The sequence below is a fragment of the Opisthorchis viverrini genome (assembly GCF_000715545.1).
Source record: "Opisthorchis viverrini unplaced genomic scaffold opera_v5_86, whole genome shotgun sequence".
Taxonomy (NCBI): Eukaryota; Metazoa; Platyhelminthes; class Trematoda; order Opisthorchiida; family Opisthorchiidae; genus Opisthorchis; species Opisthorchis viverrini.
Window position 1 is genome coordinate 981,120 of NW_008751742.1, and position 27,340 is coordinate 1,008,459.

The 27,340-nt window shown below is 43.0% G+C and overlaps 3 protein-coding genes across 3 annotated transcripts in view; 2 read left to right on the forward strand and 1 right to left on the reverse strand.

The window, feature by feature from the left end:
• T265_04907 (hypothetical protein) overlaps nucleotides 1-1,357 on the forward strand; it is a gene marked incomplete at both ends in the record, with an annotated part of 146,454 nt that extends 145,097 nt beyond the window's left edge. The window contains one exon of the mRNA XM_009169767.1: nucleotides 1,249-1,357. Coding sequence (XP_009168031.1) covers nucleotides 1,249-1,357 — 109 coding nt within the window. The remainder of the gene's footprint in view (nucleotides 1-1,248) is intronic.
• Nucleotides 1-27,340, reverse strand: part of T265_04910 (hypothetical protein) — a gene marked incomplete at both ends in the record, with an annotated part of 66,055 nt that overhangs the window by 8,129 nt on the left and 30,586 nt on the right. Inside the window, 7 exons of the mRNA XM_009169770.1 lie at nucleotides 342-442; nucleotides 2,350-2,629; nucleotides 6,764-6,900; nucleotides 8,703-8,747; nucleotides 14,699-14,751; nucleotides 16,798-17,095; nucleotides 24,634-24,718. Coding sequence (XP_009168034.1) covers nucleotides 342-442; nucleotides 2,350-2,629; nucleotides 6,764-6,900; nucleotides 8,703-8,747; nucleotides 14,699-14,751; nucleotides 16,798-17,095; nucleotides 24,634-24,718 — 999 coding nt within the window. The remainder of the gene's footprint in view (nucleotides 1-341; nucleotides 443-2,349; nucleotides 2,630-6,763; nucleotides 6,901-8,702; nucleotides 8,748-14,698; nucleotides 14,752-16,797; nucleotides 17,096-24,633; nucleotides 24,719-27,340) is intronic.
• The window catches only part of T265_04908 (hypothetical protein), a gene marked incomplete at both ends in the record, with an annotated part of 5,112 nt that continues 2,666 nt past the window's right edge, over nucleotides 24,895-27,340 (forward strand). Inside the window, one exon of the mRNA XM_009169768.1 lies at nucleotides 24,895-25,045. Coding sequence (XP_009168032.1) covers nucleotides 24,895-25,045 — 151 coding nt within the window. The remainder of the gene's footprint in view (nucleotides 25,046-27,340) is intronic.

Sequence of the window (27,340 nt, forward strand, 5' to 3'; positions counted from 1 at the left end):
CTTCGTGTCAATTTTTAAGCATTCCGACGCTTCAGAGCCGATGTGTAATTGCCTTACCACTGTCCCCAACTGGACAAATGTCATCGGGAGCCTAGATAAGAGCTAGTTAACAAGATCTCTTCCGATACTGACTCTGACCATGATATCATTAATATATATACCGACGAGATGATAAATCAAAAGTATCAGAGATTGGCCTCTAGGAGAGGATAAGCGCCGAGCTATGAACCAGCTCGGAAGTAAACGTTAACACCAATTAGGAGTGCACCAAAAATGTTTAACCTCGTTCATGTTGTTGCTAAAACCATGTTGCTCAAAAAAAAACTCTATTGAAGACATACCTTCGGTTTGTTAGCTCCAACGTGATTTGGAACGGCTGTTCCATCTGAACCGTGGCAGGAAGGCTCAACGCTTTTAGTTGTAAGTCTCCCAGATGTGGAAGCTTATGAATGAATGAGGAAGATGCATTAGTGGCAAGTGTGCATGTATGCACAAGTGGCTTAACTTAAATATGGATGATGAAAGCAACTCCACAGACCATGTATAACAGTTTGCCTCGGAGGTCCAACAAGGACAGGTCTAATGTTTGTCTCGGGTAGTTAGTGAGCTCCCAAATCACTTAGGTTCAATTTACTTGGTGCTACAGATGTCTTTAAACTGGCCGTTGTTCAAAATGAGCAACGGAATTACCAGAGGCGCCGTACACCCACTAAGGTTCTCCTGTACAAGTGTATTGCCGAGGAAATGAATTTCAGTCCTGCTCCATGTCTTCCTTCACTATTGTTTGGTCAAAACTTTTCTGATGCAGGTAGCTACTGTTACTACTTCCCTCGCTTCGTTCGGACAATAGTAGCCACACCCGCTTAGTCATCAACATCAATGACTGACTTCAGCTGACTATGGAATTCCAGTCTGTGTTTCCACCCATTTCTAAGCAAGCAAAAGAAAACCGAATGCAACTTTTTCAACGTACAGCTGTCTGTTTGACAGTATGGGTTACTTACTTCAAGATAAAGTAACCGGAATACACTTGTCATTTTCCTTGATATCTACCGCAATCCCATCATTGATTCTAAACGTGCACCTGCTTACGTTTGGACACCGACCAGTCGTGTAAACTGAATGATCCGGAGCACACCCAATTGACAAAGGTCGCTCACATCTCATCAGTAGGTTGTAAGTCATTCGCTGTAAACAAAGCGTACATCATTTACCTCATGGTATGCGTAGTCATTTTCAAACTTCCAGGTGCAAATTCAGGGCAGCTTCAACGGAATTCGACGCCATGACGAAGCGGTTTGCAATAAAATTCAAGTTTGGTGCATTCATTCAGGATAGTCAACAACAAAAAACCTGATATCCACATTCAGAATTTGGTCACAATAAATTGAGGTAGCTTATGTGCTGAGGAAATTTGAAGTGATTTAGCAGTTTGTTCGGTCTGAGCTGCTGCATATAAGAGGAACTAACGAGCAGCAAGACGGTTACTGTGTCTGTGTGCTTTACAAATCAATCTGATCAACGCTGAAATCAGACATAGCAAATTTTGCTTATTTTTGTCTAACCCCTGTCACAAGAAGACACAATACCCCTAACTGATGAGTCCCAGATAGAGAGAAACGGGCAGAGGACTATCGGAGACTTTCGATCAATTTCAATGTACCACGTTTACAAGTCAAAACACAACGGTCGTTTCTATAGCAGTAAGATCATCAGACAGGCTATGATAAAAGACAAACGAGGGTGCTAGAAGATGAGAACCAATCCGCTTTGGCAGGTCACTGATCCAGACAGAAACTTACATACAACTAATCGTGACTGGAGACAAAGCAACTGGGACAAGTTGTCTCGTAGTTCATAGAAAACAGCTGCATCAATCATGAGCATACAAAAAAGCGGATAATTTTCTTAAAGCATTGACAGACAATAGCCAGTGCGTTTTCTAAAAAGTAAAAAAAACACTGATAGACAAGTATGAGAAATAAAGCGGCGAGCACCAGATGGCCGAAACCCCTGAGATACGGATTATATCGACAGTCAGCCAGTGAGTGAGACTACCAAAGATTCATTACGGGTTGCCTTTACGCACACTTACAAACCAAAGTCATATTTGACCAAACTCGTAATGGCTTCAGAAAATCAATCGGAAACTGTAACAAATGGCTAACCCAGCTGACAGTGCGCCCAGTCACAAATTATCACACCTTTGGAAACAATGAAACACAAAACAGGGTTCAGTATTAACGCCTAGGACGTTTTATGTCCACACCAGAAAGTCCCATAAAATGTGGGAAAGTAACCCAACTGCCTAACCATGTTATCCGATTTTGACTAAATGCCTATCCATACCTCGTATTTCAGTGAACTTGTTTGCAGACGACCACGCTCACCCATAGTCGAACGCCAGGTGATATCCAGTCGACCGGCCGAAAGTGGCTGTTGTTGTTGTAGCTGTGAGGCTGTGACGGACCCGGAAGGAACTGGTTGTCGAACTTGACCCTGTGTACTCCGGACTGACATCTTTTGACCAGGTGATTTGGCCAACAGGCTTGAGTCGGGAATCAGTTTGTACAAAAACTGCTGAATGTCATGCGCGCGAAGGCATCGTAGATCACCGCAAGTCGGTACACTGTAAACCAAGAAGGAACGCAAGACGCTTAAAATCACTACCGAATGTAACAAAAATGTCAGTTTATCGACCGGATAAACTCGTGGATGTCAAAAGCCGAAAAACGGTTGAGAAAACAAGCACGAATCTAGCAAACCGCAAAGAAATATTAGTGTCAACTGAAGTCGGTATCAGACAAAACTAATAGCAGTGGCAAAGAAACAAACCGATTCGTTCAAAGTCGTCAAAACTGGAGGACAACAGTCTGTTTTTGACCGCAGAGTCACAGTACCAAGTTGGGTAGCATTTCAGTTCCAAATAAATTTCTGCATCTTTGAGCCTAGTCATGAGAAAATCAACTGAAAAGATACACAATATCTCACCACCTGCAAAAAAAAGAAAAAAAGGCTATCCGATTCTAATTATTCAGCTCATAATCGAAACAATCAAAGAATGGATGAACAATATGAATGGAACACGTGTTCGTGACCCGGGTTACTACACATTACGTATATGATGGATTAATGATGTATAAGTGTATAAGTGTAATACCCGTCTTGTAGGATGCAGTAGAATACGCCATGCACAGAACGCACTGATCCAATTAATAATGAAACATAAATGGGCAAAGTATCCTGTATTGAGACAAATATGAAAAATGTCTCAATGAAATTCCCAAGGTGAACCAACAGGAACCACAAATTGTTTGGACAGAAGTCCGGATCTTCATAAAGGAAACTGCTCACAAGGTTGCTGAAAAATCTTCGACAGCCCACCGGTTTCGCCCTTCTTGGGGCTCATTAGGTAGGCTGAGTCCCCGAGTTTCCATCAACCTTATGCTGTACTTGAAGTCAGGATCCCTTTAAGATGCATCCACAGAGGTATCAAACTCAAAACAGTGTACATCAATTAGGTCTTAGCCTGACGTAGAGTTATACTCTCAGGACATTTATAAGGACATTTTTTGCAAAAGTGACGAGATGCTTTCCCGTGAAGAAGGTTAAACTGAAATGGACAACGCGGTTACATGAAGGATAACGGTCCAATCGATAAAACGCAACGCAGTGGAGTGGATGATCAAAGTCAACTTGCGAGGCACATGTGCGAACAATAGCTTTTTATTAAAAAGCATCCTAAAGTTCAACCGCAAGAAAATGAAGGCACAACTCTACGAATGTTACCCAGTTAGCGAGCAAAAAACCCGAAGAGGAAAAATTTTTGTCCGTCTTCCAACTTTATCCCTCATTTGTTACCTTATGGAAATTCCCTCGGGGCGGGCGCGGAAACTGCTCATAAAGAAATGAGGAAAATAGTTAAAAAAAACTGTTGTATTGGGATGTCGTTGGAGACAACTGCAGAGTGCTGTAACCGACTTTGCTGTTTTTAAGCTTCAGGTTTTCCAATAAAGTTTACTTATGCATAAGATGCCGATCCGTTCGATCACAATTGTTTAAAAGTCGGTTATGATACATCAATCGTATTTGCTTCGAAAAGCAAACTATGCGGCATCAAGCCACGTCATTATTTTATCTATCTCTAACAGGGAAACTGCAAGGCCGCACCAGGAGATGGTTGCACCCCGAGCGCACTGGTTTGTTATCACTGTCCCTGGCGAGGTACAAAATCCACATTGGTAGACTTTCTATGACAATACGAGTCCCCACGAAGAAAAGTCACCGCGGGAAAATAAATTTTGAACCTTACCACTCAATAGTGATGTATAGGATTGGAATCATATAGAAAATTACGATAGTCACCACAAATTATTTTTAAACAAAAAAAATCCGGTAGCCAGCTGCCTATTTTACCCTCCCCCCCACATTATAGGTGAAAACGTTATTAATTTCGAAGCAGCTTCGGTCATTTCTTCATATCAAGTCATTTGCCAAACTGTCGAAGCCCGGTGTGGACTGTCCTGAGAATTAACCACTGTTCTGTGGTTCTGTTGAGGGCTCATTATAACACGACCAGAGGCTTGCTAAAAGTATGGACCTGAATACTTCATCTGCAGTGAAAGGAAATGAATGAACAACTGGTTCCGTTGAAGAGTATGAACAACTAAATAATGCGCACTACACAAAGTGATAGCGTTACAGAATTTTCCTATCCAAATCAGCCGTTGTCCCTCGGGAAAAGTGGACGACATTTTGTCAGATCGCTATTTAAAAAGTTCATGTATTCATTCTGGAGTGCACATTGTGAAAAACCCATGGTTGATATTCACGCAAGACGCCGGGCGGAATGTTTTAGGTCTCTGTTGGTGAGTGATTCAGGAGCTTCCGTTGTACAGAAGCCATTTCCGGACAATCACTAAGTCGAAGTTTTATGAAGTAGAATATTCCCTTACAAGATTTTTGAAGAGCATACTCATACAAAAGGTGCAGCTGTACTGACCGGAGGGAAATTTGCTCAAGGGAACAAGACTGACTCGTTTAAGGAATGTGAGACATAGTTCGGCTATAGTCCGTTTGACAGTTTCAGCGAAAAGGCGAAAACTGCCGAATGCCGACACTTCGCTCCGACACTTTGCAACACTAAAGGGACAAAATAAAATAGCGAGCGGAACTAATCCGTAGGTGGACCAACCAAATGTATTTTTAGGATGCAAGCTGATCATTTCGAATAAGCGGACAATGCGATGAAAACGAAATGATGATGCTCAAGAAATTTTGTCGTATCAAATTTCTTGGATGAGTTTTTATGTTGTAACCGTGAGTAAAGATAAGGAAATAAACGATGAATAGGTCTAAGGAACTAACAATACTCCGTGGCTTGAAGACGACTGAGAACATTGGAACTAAGATATCGGCTGACAAACAAAGCTTTTGAACAATAGTTTTCAATAAGCGAGAATGGGTTTTATTGTGTAACTTGGACAGCCGTTGAGAAAATCTCCAGCCCAAACAAAGTTTTCCAACGTTGCATAAATTTTGACATTAATAATGACTTCATTCGGTTCATGGCAGGCAGACATCATTGGATGATCTACATTAAGCAGATAAACGCAGTGGTTTATTTCTACAGAATTTAGTAGCTAAGTAGAAGACCTTTTGCACCCTTTAATTACTAATAAATGTTGCCAATTCCCGTCATTTTACGTGCAAGCGAACAAGCTTACACGAAACTCGAATTCATGTTCAAGCAGGAATACTTACATGGACGGTGAAACATGCATCGGAAAAACCATAGTTTCTGTCCTTTGAGTGCTAGCTCCAGCCCGGACACCACCAGAATCGCTAAGCCTGGGAAATGGTCCGAACCAACCACAAGACCAGAGACAAGGTATATTCCAACAATTTTCATAAAGGGAACTACTCACAAGATTGCTTGGAAATTCTTCGCCAGCCCACGGCCGGTTTTGATGTTTTTGGAGCTCATCAAGTAGGCACAGTCCACAAGTTTCCGTCAACCTAATGTTCTACTTGAACCCAAATTGCACTGTTTTCGAGAAATACATTCTAACAAGCTTTACGTGATTGGTTTATCATGTTTTGAAAATACTCACGTCTCAACCAAAAACGTCTTAAAGTGAATCTAAACACAAAATTTGTTATATGTCTATCGTTAAACCCGGATGAACCAGCGTCAGATTAGCAGCCACCTGTCTAAGAGGCCAGTTTAACGCCAGCTGCTATTTTGTACATTAAATGACTTGTAAAGATGGCAAGGACAGGTTCCTATGGCCAGTTTCCCTCTTTGCTGCTCCCCCGCAGCAAATAATCAACCACATGCCTAGCTAATTTGTGAAGGACGCCTGAACTTTAGTTTGGAGTTTGTTGATGAAATATTACATACTGCAATCACACATTTTAAGTATAATGTGTCAGGACTGCATCGACTATGACGGGAATTACCGCATGGCAATCGGGGTTGGGATTTAACTCAGCAATCCAAGGTAAAGCGTGTTGATGTTTCTACTTTATTCCACATATGTCCGATTTTGTGTTTCGTTGTGGGGCTACGCCCTCGGGTGAGCCCCAAACAGTGCAAAGTCATTAGTGGGCTGTCAACGAGTTTTCCACGAGGAATAACACTTTGACGTTTTGACTGCAAGCTCAACTGCACGAGACAGCCGGAAAATACCATTACAAACCATTCGGAGAAAATGTCACCAAAATAGAGTACATGTCAACAGTACTGAAATAAAACTGGTACCTGGATTTTCCATCATCGATAGTGTTTAGGTCCACGACGCGCATATTCGGGCTGGGCTCGAAAACGACCCTCTCAAGGTAAATTGGAACAGATGTGAGATTTTGTACTTCGGCCTCCATGAACACGCATCCATTCGACTGCAGTGAAGGAGCAAATCAACGAAAAGCAAAAGGTTGTTTAATGCTCATATACTAATCAGCAGGTCAGCAAATCTCTGAAGACCGATTTATTCAAAAACAGTTTCTCTCCAAATGTTATGAAACAGTCACGTGAACCAAACATAGACAATACAGGGAGGGCATATAATCAACTTCGCGAGTCCCACACATTCAGGTAGGTGACATATTCGTTACTCATTTATGAAAAATAAGACTAAATCATGCCCCAATCCGCCAGCGTGAGGAGCTGATAACTGAACTTGTAAGATGCGTTAAAGCACGCGTATCCCGAAATTTCATCACTTCTCATATAGCAAGAAAATTCACTGAAGCCTTCGAAAAATTACCGTTTCAGAAAACACTTTCCCGTAAGTATCAACGTCGATTTGGCCTGAGAATGATGCACACCGCTTGGTTTGCCAGTCCGTACGTACAATATATCAGCGACCAGCATGTCCACCCACCCATTTCAAAACAAATACCAGTCGAATAAAAATACGGACATTGGCGCTCAAAGTCCAATCTGTATCCAGTAGCTGGTAAGAGTGGTAGTGATGACGCAGGGCGGCCGTATTCGATCCCCAAACAATAAACTAATCAGGGTAGATTTGAAGATAGAACAGTCGACTTAAGTAGAGATCAAACAAAGACGGGGATTTTCGGAAAACCCACAACAGAATGATTATTCGACCTACCAGGATGTAAAACATCAAACTCGTCCATAAACCGGTACAAAATACACAGCGTTCTAAGGAAACGAAATAAACATAGCCTAATCTAGGGAGAGAAAAATGACGAATGCCCGGGAACTAAAAGGAAAAGATCATTGTGCAGTTGGACAAGGCATGAAGGCGGTCGTCAACGCACACCCATACACACAGAGCCGAAAATACCACCAACCGTGACCTTATTTTCGGACCGAATCACGGGGAGTTCGGATGCTCCGTAGTGGTATGCCACAGTACTTGACATTCTGTAAATCTAGGTTGTAGTTATACAAACACATTAATGTCGGTCAGATGGGGGTTCAGGGTAGTTGGAGAATGGGCTGACAACCATTCCAGTAAATGATTCGGACAGATCTTCCGATGTCTTAAACAGAGGTCATACGTACAGAAATTGAACCGGTTCGGCCTAAAGAATAAAGGTGCCGAAACGATGTTGTCGGGATTTTTGCACTATGTCCGAACCCCAGGACACTGAAAATCACATGACTGAGAAGAAGATCGGAGCTATCAAACTTTAGGCAACACGGGAAGCCCGAAATGTTCGATTCACCGTTCGCTGTCTCTTCTATCACCAGTACAGACCTACGACTTATATTCACACAACACTCCTGTAAACAGTTCTCCTTCATCCCAAGCGCACTTTTTCCGGTTCGTCCACAGCAAAGAAAAAATGCACTGGATTCACCCCTCGGTACTTCCCAGTTGAATGGTCTAAAAACCGCAAGGGCTTGCAGATAAAGCCAGCACAGATAAGCAAATAAGCCGTTGTAGAGTCAGATGATAAAGTAACCATGGTATCCGGAAAAGAAATCCGACAAAATGGCTAGGAAATTGTTATTGGACAGTTTTTGGGAAATTGTAGGTTTAGAAAATGATGTAGTGTAGTTCATATTTCTGCATGAGAATAACGGTTGAAAAGGTAGTACAACTAATTAAAGAAAGGACAACCCATGCGCAACGCCACAAAGAGAGCTGCGCATTCGAGTTCAAACCTTTAGCAGATCGATCATATCAGTGACAAAATAGTACCCACATAAGAAAACGAAAACTCACGTCGACCGCTGAGAACTTCTTTTTCACATCCAGAGGTTTGCTAACCTGAAAATGGTATAAAGAAAAAGAGAGATGAGCAACCATCAGCGCACCATATGTGATATCGGATTAGGAAATCCTTCTATCCCCTTGTATTGGTAGTATATAGGTCGGGTTCCCGAAACTGCGGTGGCCTGGGAGAATGTTTCTATTGTGAGCAAATTTACTGACATTACCACGCAAAAGAGTAGAAAGAACAACTGAAAAACAATCTAGCTTATGGGAAAACACATTCCGAAACACGAAAAAACAACCGGTCATCGAGACGCTGTCTAATGAGAGAAGTAGTTGACGATCCAGTTTAGACGTGTTCAATCAGCGGAATTATCAGAAACGAAGTAACGAGTAAGCCTGGTCCGAAACATATCGTTTACACTGTCGAAGGAAATCGCCCTTCGTTGGACGCGTGTGAGTGGTTATACTATTCCCCCAGTTTTATTTTCAGATAAAACGATATGCTAAGAAAACTGCCATCGAATCTCAGCACAACACAGCTGGAATTCAAGTATTCCGATACAGTTGTTCATTTGATTAAGTCCATCAGCTCATGGTACAATTGACTGTTAACCAAATCAGGTAGAAACTGCCGATGAATTGAAACATTTGCGTTAGTTTAATCCGCTCAAGTTGAAACACTGACGAAGATTGTCAATTGGCTCACAAGTTTTCTAACGTTAGCCATTTTCAACAAAACCATGACAATATGCTCAATATAAGCATTCGACGGCGTCAACTTAGGGAGATTATATCAACAAGATATCGAACCTTCCTTCCTAAACTGCATGTGTATATTCATTGCTAGTCTGCTAGCTAAGTTTAGGCAACATTTCCACCCGGTAAGCGCCTTCTAGTCATTCGGCGAAATAGTTATCCTGTGGGTCAAATCCACCCGGTATTGCGAAACTAAGCTGCAATGTCTACGGTCTGCAACAAATGACGAAATAGATTAGTCACGAAGTCCCTTATTCAACACCTCAGAACGGATACTGCGACCCTCCAGAGTCCCTAAGGATTGTGAAAAACGCTAAATCATCGCAAACTTATTTTTCTATTAGAAGTATTTAACTTCTTTAGAGGTAATCGTTAAAATGTCGAAAGGAGGTTTGCAGTGGTCAACTTTTTATCTTACATGAAGAGACACAAACAGTTTCAGAACTCGGAGTCTGAGCGCCAGAAGGTTACTAAGGCTATCAAGACCCCAGCTGCTACGTAGAAGTTCTTGGACTGAAGCATCGAAATAGGAAATAAGTATATTAGGCAGCACATCTAAGCAAACGGTTCAACTTCATGATGCGAGCTTTGTCACTCAAGTTTCTCACATCAGTCACACACCAGACACATACAACTTGACAGTGTTCCCTCTCGTCCGATGTAGCCTATGCACAATTGGTTGCATAGTATTATTACCAATGTGGGTTTCGCTTTCTGATTCCCACGAGGAGCAGAGCTACATCCGCAAATTTAACCAAAAAAGGCGGGTCAAGCGATTTACGATTTCGAGAAACTCGTTCGGTGTGATTCCAATGAATAGATCACACAGTACCTATGGAGTCATGTAGTGAACTGAGACAAGGATTAAGTCGGCATCCGAGAGACATTTGTCGAAGTATCAACGCACTGTCAGTTTGTCTACACTAATCAGACTATGAAAGCGTACTTCTGAAGGAAGGATTGGCCACTCTGTTGTCCGTGGACTTCAATCAGCTTGCCTACTGTAGATGACATCCGATGTCATCGTTATAAAGTACATGTAATTACTTCTTCGCTTAACAGAATTAAGGTTATGGTAGATCTGTTGATCCCCTTGATTTACACAAATACGTCTACCGCCATAGACAGAGGGGTGCTGTTGCGGCCTCTCGCTGAATGTGACCCTGAGGTAGCTTTCATCCTATCTTTTCAAGATTACTTCACAAAGTGGACCCAAATTGCAAACCTTGGTAGCTAAAACAGCACACGATTTCCAACACATGCATCAACAATATGCATATCTCTGGATTTGCGATTAATATGCACACGGCACGTCTGAAGTTTATGTAAATATGCTAATCGGAGTTAATGCATGTGAGAAGTGGTCTCAGGAGTGCTCTTTGTTGCCCAATGTTCTGAGGTGTCAGATGGCTCAGTGCTTAGAGCGCGAATTCACTGACCGGGAAGTCCATGGTTCGAACCCGACCTCCACCTCTCGACTTACCGTGTCTAAGCTTGGGCAACCTGGCAGTATTCCAGCCCTCAGGCTTCCCTAGGGTGGCATGACAGCTAGGCACCGAAAGGGTGTCACAGCTAACCAATTTCATTGAGGTGTCAGAACCTACGATTCATAGGTCATACAACGGCTTGGTCAGTAACCCTTCTCCATTTGCAGTTGATGAAGCCTGGATTTGAAGGTCCTCCACGATGAAGAACTTGGAACCGACCATCTTAGTCAGGCATATCGAGTTCACTTCCCACAACAAGAGAACGACAGTCTGTATTCTGAAGCTCGTAATAGTGCGTGCAGCCCCGCAAGCCTATGTTGAGGCTTGTCACCTCGTGTGCGCTTCCGCAATGGATTGATTACTGTCACGCTGTGCTGTTCAGTTTACGTGGAAAAAACTGCAACCCCGTTGCACACTCTGTAAAACATGTGCCCAAGTGCAGTGGTGCATCCAGCAATGGGCCTCTCAACCGTCAGTTCAAACAAAGGGTGACATTTGTTTTAACTTTTCCACCAGCAGCATAGCAGATGTCAATTACTCGTTCCGTCCTGTCTAAATTCGTCACAACTCCCACCGCGAAGCGGGAATTCAAGGTCGTTTTGCACTGTAACTCCACTCCACAGCTGTTTGATAGCTACTTATCGATGGAGAATCTTCAACTACGTGAACATTTCCTACATGATTTTCTAGAGGAAAATGTTGGTAAGCTCAGGTAGCGTAGATGGTGGTCGTTGGCTTGTTCATTGAGCTGGGCAATTCGATTGCAAACGTTTCCTCACCAATCGAAGTGACATCATCATCTCGAAGCACGGATCTTCTTGTCAACCATAAAACTCCAGAAAGATCCTTTTGATCTGGCTACATATATACAAAAAAGCAGTCAGTGGGATTAACTTCACGCCAAGTCTAATTTAATTTCGAGCTTCTGCACGGATGATGCCCGATCATTCGCCGTGTAAGTAGGAAAACGACACATCCGCGGGTTATCTGCAGTCAGTCATTTGAACAGAGAAGTCAGAATCAAGTGATAAGTGAGCAAAATAACATTTCAAGTAGTATCGTACGCATCCTGTTGTAGCATCCTTACTTGTGTGCAGACTACACAAACACATCGACCCTAAAAACAACAGTTCAGTTTCAGAAAGTGAAACCGTGGAGACAAGCACCTACAGGCTTGCAATCACATAAAACAAGAAACTCCGAATAATGCACAAATCTGCTATTTTGACATGATTAAGCGGGTCAGCACTGGTTTCGTAAAGGGAAGGGAAACGGAATGTTTTCTACGCACGCGAGATGCTGACAACAACTTTTATGTTGCTAAACACATTGACAAAACTTTGTCTTCCATTAACTGCTACAAGCTGATGTTCACTTCGGTTAACGGGGTAGTCGTATAAACTCTCTGCATCCCTTTTTCGAACCCCTCCTTTCACAGCTTGTTTGACAGTGGCGATTGGACGATATGGAAATCTCAAAGGATAAGCATACTTCACCTTGACACAAGGCTGGATAACGCACTATAATCAGTTCTATTGGAGAGAGGAAGGCAGAAGTGACCTCAATTTTATTAAAAGCATCTGCAATCAGAGATACCATTTGCGAAATGCAGTAAGGAGAATGAGTTCCGTTCACTCTCGCCCCGTGCTGCCATTGTGTTCTAAGCGGCGGTGACAGTTGATGACATTCAAAATTAATTGGTTGGCTGTATTCATTGAGTGCTGGTGGCAGACGCGGCAGACCGGATGTACGTGCTTAGTTTGATCAAGAGGTCCAATTCATATTAACCTAGCCTTAGGGTCCGAATTCACTGCAATAAAATTGTGGAAGTGTAACCACAGCGTTCGTCTCACTAACAGTGAGAGGAACAAGAAAACTTCGGATATTTCAAAGATCGCATGCTTAGTATACAGACTGATACTAAAAAAAACCAGGTGGAGCACGACCACTCTGTAATTGCCAGAGAAGCATAAAATGGGTAGAGTCAACAGAATCCTCTGAGAGCAACTGCAAACTTTAGTTAGTTTGCTAATCAGAATATGGAGTCCGAGGATTAGGTTGGGGGCTCGGCTGCACTAAATTTCTTTTTCGAATCTAGCAACAGATCGTACAAAATACCTTCAGTCAAAATTGTCGTAACACTTCCCGAAACTTTCCACGAAAAGTTCAAGCGGAGCAACCACGCCCAGCCAAGTATCTATCTAACTCCAAGAGTGGTTATCCAACTGGAGTATGAGTGCAATAAGCACTCATACTTTGTGGTGGCAAACCACAAAGATACATAAATAAATAAATAAAACGTTAGCGAACGCTTTCGTATGGTGGGAAAAAAGAACGCAGCTGGTGTGAGCGTACAGATAGGTACACCCGACCTACCAATGGATTGGTGGCGCATGGAGCTACTTAAACCGGAGATTCCAGACAACAAACATTCGATAAGACAAACAGAATGCAACTGGCAACATGGTGTAGAAACGCAGTGAAAATGACAAGACCAGTAAGTTGCGCAGATTGTGAGAGCTTCCCAAAGCCACAAAAAAAGAGGAGCAGGCAACGTCACTCCAGTGAGTTAGCGTGGACTGCACATGTCTCATGTCCAGTAGAATCGAGTTTGTGGAGTCGTATAAACGCTTGGAAGCGTACGGATCGCGTAAGATACCTAGTATCCTATGTCCATGAACAGAAGACACGAAACAGTGTCTATCAGCATAAGCAATATTGCACGGTGGAGGAAAACGCGGAAGTCTTTGCTGAACTCGGTAATAAAGTTGTTTGAAGTAAAATAAGGATGTAAGACTGTAAAATGCGCCAGCATGGCACCGCCGTTGTTGTTCACAGAATAGTAAACAACCGTTTAATATGGAAACAATTTTTTGGAATGAAAAAAGTGAATCTTACAAGGAACGGAAGCTTCGTATATGGTTACATCACTTTGCTGATTCCAGTGTTCCATCGCGTTGTTATCTAAAGCTGCTTGTTCACCAGCTCATCAAATCATCCCGTCCACACCACACGGGGTCAATTCGACCATCTCAAAGGAATATTATTTGTTTGTGAGAACGAATTCAATCCAAGACCAAAACATGACGAGTGTATACCAGGCAGGATGAAACTGGACAGTAAACGGGTTGAAGTGAAAAGACCAGAGGAGCAACGTGTAATCAGTGGAATAGGGCTTAACCTGGTACGCGAAAATCAGTCTCAATGTAATTCTTTTGTATGCGGTTAAGCTGACGCTTCGTAATCGGTTGAATGTTCTGTCATTCGACTATCCAAGAGACCATCAGTGAAGAGATCATTTTCGTGAACACGGCGCGTCTGCTGAAATGAGAGGCCGGCTGTAGTTCGGACAGTTAACAGATGATTCGAAAGTGGACCACATTTGGGCCATTCGTAGTTGGTCAATGAAGACCAATGAAGGGGACTTCACTGCCGAGGCGCTCCTCGTGGCAACAGACAAAACAATTCGATCAGTGAAAGCATACTGTCGGAAAAAGATCCATAAGGAGCGAAGTGAATTCAGTTGCTTCGCACTTCTGTGCACACAAACACACAGGCGACAAAAACAACACAAGATAAGAATGGAGGGTAGGAAGTGCACAGCATTCCATGTGTTATTCAAATCCCCTCACGCCGGTGAAAAAGCCGTTTCCATTGCTCGATGGAAAATTAACTGTAAAAGGAGTAGGCCGCGTAACTGACGCCAACAGATGGCTGCAATTATGCAGTAAAATTGAGCATTAAACACGAATAACTCACGGGGAATTTGTAAAGTCGTTGGAATGTGAATGATTCTAAAGCCGATGGATCACCTACAATATGAGAATATAGAAAACCTTGTTCACAACGTTACATTGCTACAACTCGTTATGGTGAGAGAAAGGGGGATACCTTGTAAATTATTGCGCCGCTCTTACCCTACTCAACAACCCCAGAAGTACAGTTCCTACGACAGCGTGATTGCGCACGTCAACGGAAAGAGATAGACGGCTTCTCGCTCAAGAATTAGATTATCTTTTTCAGACGATTGAATAACTCTTATTTGTTATAAGTTATAGGATGGAATGGTACTGTGTTGAACATGCCACAAAACAATGGATGAATAGCAAGTCAGTAGAAATGAGCAAAAGTTCTAAGGCTACATTGTACTTCTCATCAGCCCACATAACAGTAATAATGAGTAACAATCTGACGACTGCTAACATGCAGTAAATGATAAGGAACGTGGCTTCGTACATTTATCCCACGAGAGCAAAAGTGCCTCACTGGTGGCCTATCACAAGATGTTTCAATTCACTATGGGAAATTATCGGCAATAATAGTCAGCAATCAAGATCATCTTGGGATGACCACTCACAGTCTAGAGGTGTGAGTCGGGAGTGTGTGTTATTCTCCAATGCGAGATTGTACTTCGGCCCACTCGCCCTTTTATCTGTGAGTACGCATCCGCATGGAATTTGGTAGAAACCATAAGAAAGAAAAGCGCCAGAGAATATAGCACAATATCCGTCTGCGATCACCTCCTCAGAAGAAAATTCAGGTTATACAATCCGTTGCTTTCTGTGAAAATGCGTTGGCTTGAGTAGTCCGACAGTTTCTACGGGTAAACAGCTATGTTATAAGGTCCACCTAGCCAGCGTCATGTCGTAGCCAATGTTAAGGCGTTCCAAACAGTACGTTAAACAAGATGCCTGAAGATACAGACAGTAGTGTAGGTAGTTAACTCTGATAGGAAACAGCGAATCAGGTTGGGTGGGATTAGGGAGAACGTTGAGTGTGAACACATACTGGTTACGACAGAGGGTTATCGACAACATTGGTGACCTGAGCATGTGTGTTTCTCCGATAAGCTGTGTCGAACACTGGTAAATTGAAGAGCGATCACAACTGCCGTGGACACGGTTGGAACCGATCATCCTGATTACTTTTCACACAGTCGCTTTGCTTGATGATTGGGAGAGCATGCGCGCGCGTCAGTTGTTCGATTAATGTAGTCTTTGGTCACCGAAAAGCTATCTTTAATCAAGCATTGGATCTGATTCGTTGTTCTGTATCAATTGAATTCATAAACTGTTAATAACAGACAGAGTTCAAGCGCTTCCAGCAAATTCTGACCTTCCATGGGCCAGAAATCTGGAACATAGGGCAATACCAAATCAACCAAACGGACAAATGACAATTCCTAATAAAATTTATATTTTTAGGGACTTAATGAATAAAACACATACTCACATAACTCGTTTGAACAATCGCCTGCTCGTCCCAGTGCAACCATTCTGGTGAGTCCACACCAAAGGGTGGAAGCACTGCACTTGAATTTCGCTCTTAATAGAGCCCATCAGCATTCATATCCAATGGTCGTGCCGGAGTCTGAACTCTGCACATCTGGCACGCAAGACTAGCGTGTTACCGCTACTCGAGCACGTCAATATGTATTCTACGAAATCCCACAACCACCAACACCTGGAACTTAGGGAATAGCCACACAAGCCATCCATTTGAGGAATAATCCAAAAGATGTCAGTAAATCAACAATTGTCGTCCGTCTTCCTCACAAACACTCGCATAATGAGAGGAAAGCCACTGAGAAATAACACCGCGTTTGAATAAAAGTCTGATGCCCTATATAAATTCCGAACCTCCCCACAAACTGGGACATAGCACCTCTTCACAGCACACCACCTGGGCTTGCGACGAAACGTTGTGGTAAAATGGCAAAAGTTAGCAAACAATTCAATGGCCACCTAGACAACATCAACTATTAACACCAGCCGACAGAAAAAAACGTGGGGAATATTCTGAGGCAGGTTGCTTTCTCAGGAAACGGAAGGAAATGTCAGCAACAACAACGGACTTACCGGTCCATTGGTTCGGAGACTTTGGTGTGAGTGGGCTTACTACACTTTGGCTTCCGGTCGAGGCTGTGGAGGACAAACAGTAGGAAGCAACGCAGCGTAATGTGTGAATTCCCAACTCCTTCAACTCATGATGAATTATGGCGTTGAGGGATTGACCGGGATGGAGGTCCACACCACCGGAACAACTGCGCTGGCTACTCATTTCAGGGCTGGACGGTGACTGCGCAGGAAGGGATGCTCCTGTAAGTGTCCCAGTTGTGGACAAAGTGACCCATTCAATGCGGTTGTGTAATGAAACCTTGATCAGATTAACAGAAAAGGCGGGGAGCAATAAAGTGATTATGAAGTAGATGAATAGTACTGACTAGCAAAAATAACAGTGAATGTTTGACCATCGCATATATCGTTGCGTTTGTTTGGCTCTGTTCAAGAGACATCTATGAAATCCACCACTATCACCGTCAGCATTACTGACAGTGACAGTAAAAATCTATGGATTAAAGTTATCAAATCCTTGACCAATGGTTAATTTCGTTATTCTACTGTATTCCTTATGCAATATACAGTTCATTAATTCGTTTTTTTTTACAAAATTTCAGAGTGAGGAGATCATCTGGAACAGAGGCCGAACTTCCAAGATATTGTAGCACGCATTCTAACAATAATATATAAAGATCAACGAAATGAATGGGTAGAATGGTGGAATCTCCCTGATTTATGGATAATACAATCCTCAGTTCTACAGACCCATTAAGAAATTAGGGGAAACCCCACTGCCAGGTGTCGCATGGCCAAAAATGCTGTACCGCACGTTCTGTTCAAGGGTGATTAAGATAGAGTCCAGAAAAGTTGGTTGGCTACTGAACAACTCATGCACCAGTAGGCCCGTGTCAGAAAAACGCAAACGTCACTCAAGGACAGCATAGTCCCATCGTTTTCTCAAACAGGGTAGAACCAAACTAGACGAATCGAAGCGGAAATTGAAGTGCAAACATATATAAGAACGCATCATCATAATAAAAGTGACCATAATAATCACGGATTGCTTGTCGGTCGCGAAAAGTGGTTCTGAAAGCAATCCGATTAGACCTAAGTGCGTCGGCCGAGACTATCTTGAGCAATGGCAATGCAGACTAGAAATCAGCTGAATTTATCATGTTCCTTTAAACAAGCCACAAATTGCAGCGATGTAGTACAGTTCGAAGGCCGGTCAGCAGGCTAAATTCGATTTCACATTTGATCCATTTCACAAAATACGTACATAGAGTGCAATAATATGGTTTCTTCTCAGATTTCCATCATCCATGAAGATGTCCCGTCAGAAGCGGGAAGGTGAAATAAAGAGAATCAAGGCATCCAACTTATTAAGTTGGCCAGTATCTAAGTGCTCCAGATAATTGACATGCAACGGTCAGGAAAATATGTATCGGGGAATAGTCCGTCAAAACAAATGTCTGGACCTCGGGAGAGCGGCTTTCAAACGCGAAGAAACCTGAAACACTGTCAACGTCAACGTCTTAAATAGTTTCGCTGAATTTTTGACCCCTGACAATACTTACAGCATCAGTAGATAATCTATAGTCGGCATCCGCTATCTCATGGGAAAACGCCGACGAGAGACACTGAATCCCTTCGTTCTCTTTTGGACCTAACACACTGGTCCCCGGTTGTCTTTGGATGACTGAATAAGTCAACAGCTGGTTGAAACGAATTGGTCGCAGTGCACGATCCAGAGGGAACAGCCTGGAGCGGCTAATTGCAGTCATTTGCCCGACCCCTCTACACACATCTGAAGGACAAACGCACTTTTCGGAATCCAGCCACAACAAACAGTATTACACCTGCAATTTTTTTTAAACTTGCACCTGTCCGTGTTTAATAGTTTTCTATTGATCCATTATTCAAGCATATTTGGTGGATCAATTATACAAAAAGCAAAATACTGCGATTTCACCTGTCTTTTGCGCGTAGTTCCGTTATCAGCATTTCTGGACCAGAAAGTAAAACTTACGAGCAAACTGCAGTGTCCCAAAGCAGAATAATCTGAGGATAACCTTAAAGTTTGTGGAGTTGTGTAGCCATTCACTTCACTTCACATCTCACTACGATGCAAAAATTCGAACGTCAGAAATCAACCTCAAACTTATATCTACCAACTCTCCAAAACAGAAAGCTATTCAGAGAGACAGAGATTAACTCCCGAAAAGTTGATATTGCAGCCCTCAATCGGTTATCATTTAGTGTACCTACCTACCTGTCTCCCCGAAAAAAACACTTTCTTTACCGTACAGTTCTGTATCCCGCGCAACCAATACAACCGTCAGAGAGCTACACCCCAGCAGTTCCCGATCTGGTTCGGATCCAAGTGATAGAGAGGTGTTTAACATATTTTGACTAGAAGATATCGAACCATATTGCTGGAGATCTGAACCACACAGCACCCCCCCAGCTTGAGCTTCATACATATACATATACATACATACATTCATGCATACATACGTATACATATACATATATACATACATATAAATATAAGTACCTCCTCCGCGGGAATTTATCATGTTTTCGGGGACGTTGGAGCATAAAACAGACCAATGTTGTTCGGTGCTTTGTCTCTCCATGTAATGATTTCTACCAAAATACGGTCGAGGGCAAAATTATGTCACCCAAGAGACACACTGGTTTTGTGCCAAGAAACCAGGTGTCGCAAAAGAATTTACGAGTTTTGCTAAATGGTTCTGCTGCCTTTCAACTGCATCAGTCTCTGTTTGAAGATATAAGCAAAGGGTTCAGCTTAACGGTTAAATTGAGTGACGGAGTCTGCTACGTAAATGTTGAATTTCTTGAAAATCGTGAAATACCCTAGTTGTAGACTGAGTTTCATTGTGTCACTAACAGCTTTGCATTTCTAACCTGCACAGAGCTAGCTAAAGATGCATCCCTTCATCAAAACCTATCTCAACACAAACACCGTCGGTAAGAAAAAGGAGGCATTCACAATAATCAGGAACATGTCACCTGGTAACGGAACAGCTGATCTCAGGTAGCTTTGCAGTGCATTAAACAGGTTCATAAAAAATTGTCCGATTTCGTCATTGGTTAAAACTGACCCAATTACTACAGATTCACCCCCTTAGTATTTGTCGGGATTTGAGAAGCGGCGTGATCCAGAAATAACGTTTGTCTGTTCGTTTCTCGTAAAACGATCGTCTCTGCATCCGAATAGAACTGAACCCAAAATATTCTGAAAAGTTCCGAGTGGTGACTAGCAAAACTAGAGTGACCTAAAGAAGTCACCTTGTCGTGGTGGCGACCCTGCAGTGATCCTACGGGCTATTATGGCTGGCGTTCAGTTCCTAAAGGTTCAACCAAGACAGAAATACTAATGGGGAGAGGCCCGATGAAGAACAGCAAGTCCCCGTACTCCAAGAGGCGGTCTGGAGGTAAAATCTGATTGTCATCTGTGATAGGAATTTGAAGGCTATTCCTTCAGGTGGCCAGTATTTCCATATTTATGAACATTCCGACCCCCAACGGATGGGTTAGAAAAGGTCGGTCTTTAATAATCACACATTTCGATCGACTAGCGGTTGACTACCGACGCATTACTCAGTGTGCTCGAAATAATTTCAAAACCAAAGAGTCCAGTGCTGTTCACAGGGCACCTACAGTAGACAGCCGCATTAAAAGTCAAACAGTTGTGCTTTACTCCCTTGGGCAATCCAGCCCCCTGCAGCCAAGTGGGCCAGACTGTTGACTGACTGGTTCCAAGAATGGTCCTTCCAGAAAATCCTAACAGCTGCTGTCTCACGGCTCAAACTTTTGAGTCAGAGGCTAGGGGCAGGGTCCCTCCTCCACCAAAAAAACTTGCATCCTCTCGCTGCCTCATTGGTCAGACTTTTGAGTTAAAGTGGGGTATCTGAACCAAACTCAATTCTTCGGTTTAAGGAGCCCGGAAGCACTATTCTCCCTTCGTTTCATTTACTGACTCCTGCCCACACGTTCTTAACTCAGGTCTTTCTGACTTATTTAGCCGTCAATCGCTTAACCGCCGCTCCATATCTAAGCTACTGCCTAGTGAAATAAATCAAAATAAACAGTAAATTCGAGGGACACGTAACACATTGCCGGTTTTAACGTCCTTATGCTGTGTCAAATCGGCCAACAGGTTTCCCTCGCTCAGACCCTGTTCTCTCTTTCGATCGATTTATGTTGTGTCTAGGAAAAACGCATACAAGACCTAAGTTCAGTGCTAATATAGATTTCTCGCACTTTAATTTTCAGGTGTCTCGTGATCCTGATGCAATGACCCGTCATATCTGCAGCATGGGAGTTGTGCAGCCCCAAGGCTGAATGCGCCCTACTGGACTGTACTCCAGTAAACAGTCGTCTTTGCACTCATAGGTTGACTGGCTCAATCAACATCAATGCATCTCAAAGTGGCAAAGAGTGATTTGTTTGTGCCAACATATGCTCCAACAGACGGCAGGTCTGAGGATGAGACAGACAGCTTCTATCGAGATTTGTTATCGTTACAACGGTCACCGAGAAGTACAGATACCGTGACTGACAGGTGATGTGCATGCTCGGGTTGGCCGGCTAAATCCAGATTAAGCTCGTCTTGGTGACCGATTTGGGGTTAACACCCACCGCATGGATAATGGTGAACGACTTCTTAAATTGTCCTGAACACCATTTGTTTCTAGCCGGTAAAAACCTTGAGCAAAAGTGTTCTAATCGTGTGACTTGAAGGCCATCAAATGCAATTAGCCGTGGACTCAGTTGGACTACACAACAATCAGCTACCGCTGGAAAGCTTCGACACAAGATTGTCGTTCAATTTGGACTAGACCACTTGCCGAACATTCTGCCGGCACGCTTTCCCTGTAGAATGCATCCGCTGATGCATTCAGTTCACCACATTCAAAGCGTCTCTGTAGCTCCACAATATCGAGTTGAGTCGGCTCAGAAGCTCCTAGAACTCGATGGAAAAAAACAGTAATATGGATGATTACTGAAGAAAGGTGAAAGACACAATGAACACTGGATCTCGTCATGATTATCAGCTCTGAATGAAGCCAGGAAAACCATGCCAGCAAAAAACGACTGTGGTGGCGCGCGCAGATCTCTCAAATGCCGAATAATGGGGAGCCTGAGGATTGACAGAGTGCTGGTGGATCACAAAAGCCCTGAAGGGGATCCAACTAATCCAATCAAATGATCTTAGAAGAGTGGGCGATAGTGAAACCACTTCTGAGAAAGATGGGGCCTTAATCCACCCACAGAAACATCGTCTCGAACGATGGGCTTAAGATCTGATGAACATATAACCCCAGTTATCAATATTTTTTTCAATACGAAAAGCAGTTGCATTAGTGTAAAAGGAATTTGAGAAGTAGGTTTTTAAGAGTTCGAAGTTAGCAAGAAGCCCAGAGGGTATTGGTTAGCCTCCAGAGGGACATACGAAAGTGACAAAAATCACCACATATACCTAGGGAAACATCGGCCTTTGTCACACCAACAACTAGGCCGCGCAAGCTATACAACTTGCAGTACGTGGTGAATTCATACTTCAATCTATCAAGCTCATTTCCAACCTGCGCAGGACATGGATCGTTTTATGACGAAAAACCAATTTGGTTTAAGCCCTAAAATATGAATGAGCCAGAGCATTGGTGCACCAAACAAGCCCATCTTGAAGTTTTCCCGTTATCTAGTAAATAACGTTCAGACAATAATATGTAGGTATGCTAGCAACTAACAGAAACGGCTATCAGCCTAACACATTAAATCAGGCAGGAAACGAAAAGAAACCGCCACTAAATGTCACTTGAGTTTCTCAACCCAGTCAATAGCCGTAAAATACGGGTTAATCCAGTTTATGGTATAAGGAGTACCCCAAATATTGGTCAAACAAGATGAAAATTCATAACCCATTTCTATGTGTAACGACTTTTGGTATCCACCGAGATCCCGAGCAACACAGTTAGCTGCTCAAATGCAAACGACACAAACGGTGGCTCCATCTATTACATAATTACTGTCTATCAAAAAATTATCTCCGTTATTTTAGTAGAAACTCGGTGGCGTGTGTTGAGCAATAATAAGCGATTTTCAAACAACTTTGGTTTCTTCAATCAGGAGAAAACATTCGGTTTCTGCTGTTCGACCTACTGAACCAGTCTGAGCGAAGTTTTCCCTGCCGCAACACTTCGAACTCGGTCTACGGGCAAAACTCTGTGTTTCTTCAGTTACCAAGATAGAGTGCCTGCCAGCGCCTAAAGTAGTTTAGTGTATGCATTCTCTCGCTGATGTGCAGCAAAATACATTGGACACAAAACGAGGCAACTCGGCCAAAGAACGAGGGAAAACAACACACCCTGGTCAGTTGCTGGGACTAGCAGAGGGATAACCAGCTCAATCGTGAAAAACCTAGACGACACGGTTGTACTTTCAAGGTTCCCCTATTGTTTACAAGGCGCCTGCTAATCAGCCAAGACTGATACAGTATCGCACAATCGCAGTGGCTGGGGCTAGTGCCATCAATCATCGCGACTCAATTATTTGTCGATAGAAGCGCTCTGTTCATATGTTGGAGCTCATCTCCCCTAACACACAAAGCCGGTGCTGAATATACAACCAAAACACAGTCTGTACTAACGGATTATTGTTGACTCGGACTACCTGTTTCTTGACAAGTGGCCAACACCGTATTCCCCTCTCCTTTGATGTCCACTGTGGTCACCAAACTGTATCAAACACTGCTGTCCTAACCTCTGCAACTGTATGACTTCAAAAGATCCTGCTGGAAACATGTCCGGCAATCCATGTTTGTTTTTCACCTAAATGGGAATTTTCAGAACACCGCAAGACAATAGGGACAGACATCAAAAACTGATGTTCACTAATGGGTCCTGTAAGAAGTGAGCAACAGAGGCGCAATATGAGACGCAGTCAGCGAGATCCAGTGTGATTGATTGAGGTACGGCTCTCGAGCATCCGCCGTCCAAACCCTGACCTATAAAATGCAAGCGTGAATAATTAAACACACGTACTTCCGTGAACTTCATCTTCAAGTTTTAGATCACCAACTCATTAACCGATCTGAATGAAATTTCGCCAGTGGGAAAGACGACTGTGTTATGCGTTGTCTTGTCTGTCCTATTTGAGTGTTTGAAATGGATAATAAGCGACTCTAACATTTTTTTTCATCAACAACGAGATGCACGCATCCCTAAAGGCACAACGGCAAGAATTCACCAGATGAGAATTTTCACCCAGAGCATGCGTACCATACTCCTGTCCATGCGGTTATGGATTAAATAAATCTAGTCAACCGAAAATTCACAAGGACCAAAGCCAGACAAGGCAGGCGTAGTAGACATACTTCAATTTATTTCCGTTAGAAAAAGTTTAGAAGCAATAAACTGTCTGAAAATTAGTCTATAGCCACTAGGTAGGGGAAAAATTTCGGGGCAGCAACTCGCAACTCGCCTGTGTACCACTCCAGAACGAAGGTGGATAGGTAAGCAAACAAAGGACAGAAAAGGCGATATATTCAAGCCCTTTACAGGATTTCTCCTCCACAGGGAGTGTTCTGAGCAGACCCCCGGTAAAAACCTCACAGACTAACTTACACTTTAGCAGCCGTCAGAGCTGAGCTGCATCCAGGTCACATGCTACGTTGTTCCTTCGAAGAATAAGGGACTGACCCCACCTAAGGATACACCAAATTTACCAAAATCAGGCGGTTTATAGCACCATCTACAGCGTCATCCTCGAGTGCGCCGTTCCGCTCGAAAGACCTTCATCGTGATTGCAATAAGAACGACTCACTTTAAGCTCCACATTGTAGCATATTTGGTTGCTTTCATTGTGCAAGTTCACATGTGCAGAGAAAGTTTCACCCAGATAGGTAGATCTGTGGAAGATATTAATTACATAACGATAAAAACTTCCATTGTAAATCCGTTTGGCGTCTACTGAAAAGTGAGATTCACGAGAAAACATAGTACTCGCATGCCCCATTACTAGTATCCACCATTACATAGGTAGCACACAAGGTAAAAGGCAATAAGTTTACTTTAATCATACAACATGAGCGAAAAGACACGTCTAGCGGGGTTAGACTCGAACCAACGACCTCGGCCAACCGGACGAGGGCTGGATCAATCGAGCCGCAGAGGATGGTCGCTTTCCATCATAATCATATACCTGAACTTCGCTCAGCTAGAACGGCACGCTTCCGGTAAGGAGGAGATCTGTGATTTGAGTACAGTCTCAGATGTGCTTTGTGTTCATGTCACTGGCAGATGGACTTCTCATTTCAAGGTCCATCAATTTCCCCAAAACTACCCATCAGTATACTCTACTGATAATTGGTGAATGTGCAGATGAAGCAGAAAAAGTAATAGTCAAGCCGCCACAGTGGAAATCGTTAACTCGAAGATACACTGATAATCATAGCTTTAATGACTTATCGTGTCAAGCAACTCCCTCAGACAGACGTCGGCGTACAGTGTGTGACAATAAGCCTCAAGCCCCGGAAAGATGACAAAATAAAACTTTGAAGATGTGTTACAGTACGTACGCGTCGCCTAACGGAAAATCTACGGCGAATAGCTATCATTAACAGCATCACACGTTTTCTGCACCTACCAAAGGGACGTCGTTTGTATTCTGGGGGCGGGGGGGTAACAGCTTTTCTTAGCGCACACTTGAATTTTCCGCTTCGGTTGGAGTGAACGCTCCAGTTGTCCAGCATGCTTGTACATTCATGCCCCAAAACATTCAAGGTGGACTTCATTCACTGCTATTCAGTTCAGACAACTGATCTTACGCCACTTAGGATAATTCGAAAAACCGCTGAACACGTAATTATTCGAAAGGATACATTCCGCTATGAGAAATGAGACGATGATAATTATTTGGAGCCCGAATGCAGTGGAGTTGTTGTGTTGCTATACTGCACATTCTGGCTTCATTAAATTCGATTCCTGTTGCGATAATGACAAGTTTAAACGAATGGACGATTAATAGATCTGGGTCAATGTCTTCAGACATTTACGCGCTGGCGTTTGCTCTTGAAGAGTATATCAGCCATTCAAGAAACTTATTTCCTCGAAGAGTAGTTGCGGTAGGAAAAGTCGTGACGGCAAATCGTCTTTCCGTCGAAGGTTTCCTCGCGTTTCTACTACAGAATTTCATATGACGTAGGAAAATGCATGACTTTGTCTAGGAAAGCGACGATGACCAAATTATAGGAAGCCTCAGTTGATGCGGTACACAATGCCAGATGAGACGAACAGTGCATTGTTGATACAAGATAGGTATTCAAAGATCTCGGGAGTAATAAGTTGCTAACTCGACCGGAGACCAAAAAACAGCGGACAGTAGGTTTAAAGCCACCGCAATATATATTGCGTGCGGAAGATAAAGAAACACAAAATAAGAACGAAGAAGGCAGCGAACAAAGCTTGTGTATGATGCTGGCACGAGCATACGAATGAGTACACACAAAAGCTGGTGGTAGAACGTGGCAATTTGTTTTTCAAGCAGAATCTGATAGTGGGGCTGGAGTTGAGGAGAAATCACAGAAAACGGCTACACAAAGTTTTAATTTTAAGACAGTTTTATTACGTTCTTCGATTCAATGTGGCAGTCGCGATCGAGTTTCCTTCCAAAGGAAGCCGTTTCTGTGTGAGCAACAACGTGATACCTAATGACCATGGTCAATGTCACACGTTTCACTACTAATTGAATCGACGTCATTTGTGCGCTGTTAAGGAGCGGAGTGGGATATAGTGGTGCGTCCGTGATCAGCACAACGGCTGACTTAGTGCTACCACCGATTCCGCTCCCTAGTGACGTCATTTCGTTTGGCGATGTGGCGTTTGTAGTTGAATTGCCCAGCTCAGAGAACGCACCAACGGCCCACGTAAACCATTATCATTATTCTCAACAGCAAGTATTCTCGCGTTACGATTAGTTAATGCGAAGTATTATCCTAAACCTAAAAAACTGAGTCACTACACAGGAATATCTGCCCTTTTTTCGTTTGAAGTAGTTTTAAATTAAAGGAGACTCTATTTCTCTGCTCACCCGAGATATTATCGACTCGACAAGACATTAAGCATAACACGAATAATTCATGGTCGTTTACTCTGCAGGAACACCTCATAATATTTATGGCAACTGCTACAGGGTTCCAAAAAGAATGGTTTATAATTTAATAAAGGAAACTACTCACAAGGTTGTTGAAAACTCTTCGACAGCCCATGACCGGTTTCGCCCTTCTTGGGGCTCATCAGGTGGGCGCAATCCCCGAGTTTACGTCAACGTTACTTTCTACTTGAATCTAAATTGGACTGTTTCAGGGAAATATATTCATTTGCAAATCAGTGTGGCTTCCACAAGCAACCTTGTGAGTAGTTTCCTTGATGAAGACATACTGCGACATTTCGAATAACTTGACAACTGAAACATGAGGCGCCCTGTGTGCAGCACATTCAGTTGTAGAATATCATAAACGAGAGATTCAAGT